Raw genomic sequence first — 2,439 nt, 5'->3', positions numbered from 1 at the left:
ACTTACTTACTTACTTACTTACTTACTTACTTACTTACTTACTTACTTACTTACTTACTTATTTATTTAGGTTGGGGGTGTCTCAAATGACCATCTTCATTATCAGAATCAGATTACTGCTCAGGTTACATGAACTCAGAACAACACTATAGGGTAAAAAAATACAACAGAAAAAAATATAAATTAAATTCGAGAATGAACAACAGACAATAGGTCAAACTGAATCAAATCTAGAGTCAGTTTAAAAAGAAAAAAAATTGTATAGGTCTTCTGGACGGGTTCTTCTCTAATGAAACGTTTCATCTCTCCTCCAAGAGACTTCTTCAGTCTGAGAGTTTCAGGCAAAATTCAGGCTTTTTTAAGCCCTGCCTCCATGTGACTTATACTCACATCACATGGCTATCGTTGACACCTAATTAACACTTAATGTTATAAATTGCTTTACAATTTTTTTCTTTTTGATTTTTTTACCTGGATTACTGAGATGCATCAGGACTAGAGTCAGTTTAGTATATGTTTGATTTTCAAATATTCTATCAAGTATAATGTGTATGTATGTGAAGTATTGAAGAAGAAAGCCAAGCCTTTATTTTATTTTGAAAATAAATGTTTATTATGAGCTGTAAGTCTGAGGCTCAAGATGGATTTTAATGTTTAAAAAGACAGTCAAATTGAGAGAAATATATTTATTTATTAGGATGATCTCAACAATATGTTTGATTTAAATGAAAGAAAATAGACTATGTAACATTTTGTGTAATGTTCACAATTTCATGCATGCATTTATATGTTGATTTTAGAAGAGAACAGCCACATCTTAGCACACGATTATCAAACACACCTTAAGTTTTAGTATTACAGAAACTGAAGTCAGCATGTGTGCCAAATATTTTGTCCCAGTGACTGAAATGGGGAGCAAAGTTAGTGTTGGGTTTCTGGTGGTGCACATCATGCTTGCTCGGTCCTCCATATATGCCGAAGGGAATCACACGCGATGTGGACCAGGGGAAATCGTAGCCACAGTGATCCTCTACTGAAACGTACACATGTACTATCATAAAGGTCCACGTGGTGAGTAAATGAGATCTCAGGATCAGAGGATTTATTGTTGTCCAAAACCCCACTGTGACCAGCTCCCAGCCGCCCAGACACTGGGTGGCGAGAGAAAAGGGAGAGGAGTACTTGTGGTGGATGGCATGGAAGGTGGCGTACAACCAGCGGACCCTGTGATGCAGCAGGTGCCAAATAAAGTACTGGAAGTCAAAGAGCAGGAGGTTGCCTATCACACCAGCAATCAGCTCCAGCAGGGTGGGCGCCTGGTCTGGCAGGTCCACAGGTGGTCTCCACATCCACTGGGCGATGGATGCCGGGAGCACAAGAAACACATGGTTGTACAAGGTGACACCTGTGCAGTGCAGCAAAGTGGAAGTTGTCGGMTGATAGCTTGGTTGTATCTTGAACTGCTGGACCCACGGCCACCGGTCCCCCATCATGTCACAAACAAGATAAGGGATGCAGAGGATGAAATAGGAAGAGACCGTCACTACAATGGGGAAGAGCGGAGATCTCAAGTAGTCTCTGTAGTTGAGCCTCAGGGTGTCCCAAAAAGGCTGCAGCAGAGATTGTTCCCCCAAGTAATTTGTCCAAATGGGAGCGATGTTGTCTGTGAGATCCATCCTGGAGTGAAAATCACAGGCAATTTTAGAGGACTGTTCAGTCTGATACAGCAGCTTGGATAAACCATTTGTTCTGTGGGTGTGCTTGGACTTTTCACTCAGCATGGCATCGAGTGACAACTGGTGCAACAAATTATTCATACACCCCCCCGGTTAACTGGTAACTTAAAGCGCCCTCTCCACATGATAAATTGTTCATTATGAGGAGGATATGAGATGGGTGATGCTTCCTTTTCTACTGTTTTAGGCTCTTGTTAAAAGGGGTGCCAGATAAAATTTACCAATCAACAACATTATTTAATTAATTCACCTTTTTACACAAGATCTCAACAGCTTTGGGGTAAATCGTTTCATCACAGGAATTCTCATCGTAACACATTAACGAAAACAATTTTTTTGTATTCTAAGTTTGTATAATTAAATGAAAATAAATCTAAATAAAATCATCACCACAAAATTAATGTAAAAGACTGAGGAGAATAATAGTCTGAGTTTTAGCATCAAACGAATACAAATAATTCTAGGTGTGCTATTGTAGCATAAAATAAACAGCAAATCATTTATTTATTTATTTATTTGGTTTCTCAGCTACATAGCTACTTTAAGCAGATAAAAAGGAGACGTTGTGTTTTTTGTTGTAAAGTAACTGCCGTCATTTACTAGATCAAAACCTGCAAGTATGTTCTCAAAGGAGAATAAGTATGTCTTCTGTTATCCAAAATTGTTAATCTTTTTCATTAAGTACTGAAAAATATATTATATT

At 38.3% G+C, this 2,439-nt stretch overlaps 1 protein-coding gene across 1 annotated transcript; it reads right to left on the bottom strand.

Annotated features, from left to right (window-relative positions):
* Positions 1-626: 626 nt before the first annotated feature.
* Positions 627-1,950, bottom strand: ch25hl1.2 (cholesterol 25-hydroxylase like 1, tandem duplicate 2). The gene has a single exon (XM_014003569.1). The coding sequence runs from the start codon at positions 1,815-1,817 to the stop codon at positions 843-845; it is 975 nt and encodes a 324-aa protein (XP_013859023.1). The 5' UTR covers positions 1,818-1,950; the 3' UTR covers positions 627-842.
* Between the last annotated feature and the right edge of the window lie 489 nt (positions 1,951-2,439).

Source organism: Austrofundulus limnaeus, unplaced genomic scaffold (assembly GCF_001266775.1).
Source record: "Austrofundulus limnaeus strain Quisiro unplaced genomic scaffold, Austrofundulus_limnaeus-1.0 Scaffold19, whole genome shotgun sequence".
Taxonomy (NCBI): Eukaryota; Metazoa; Chordata; class Actinopteri; order Cyprinodontiformes; family Rivulidae; genus Austrofundulus; species Austrofundulus limnaeus.
The sequence above is the reverse complement of the archived record's forward strand: the minus strand, read 5'-3'. Positions and strand labels throughout refer to the sequence as shown.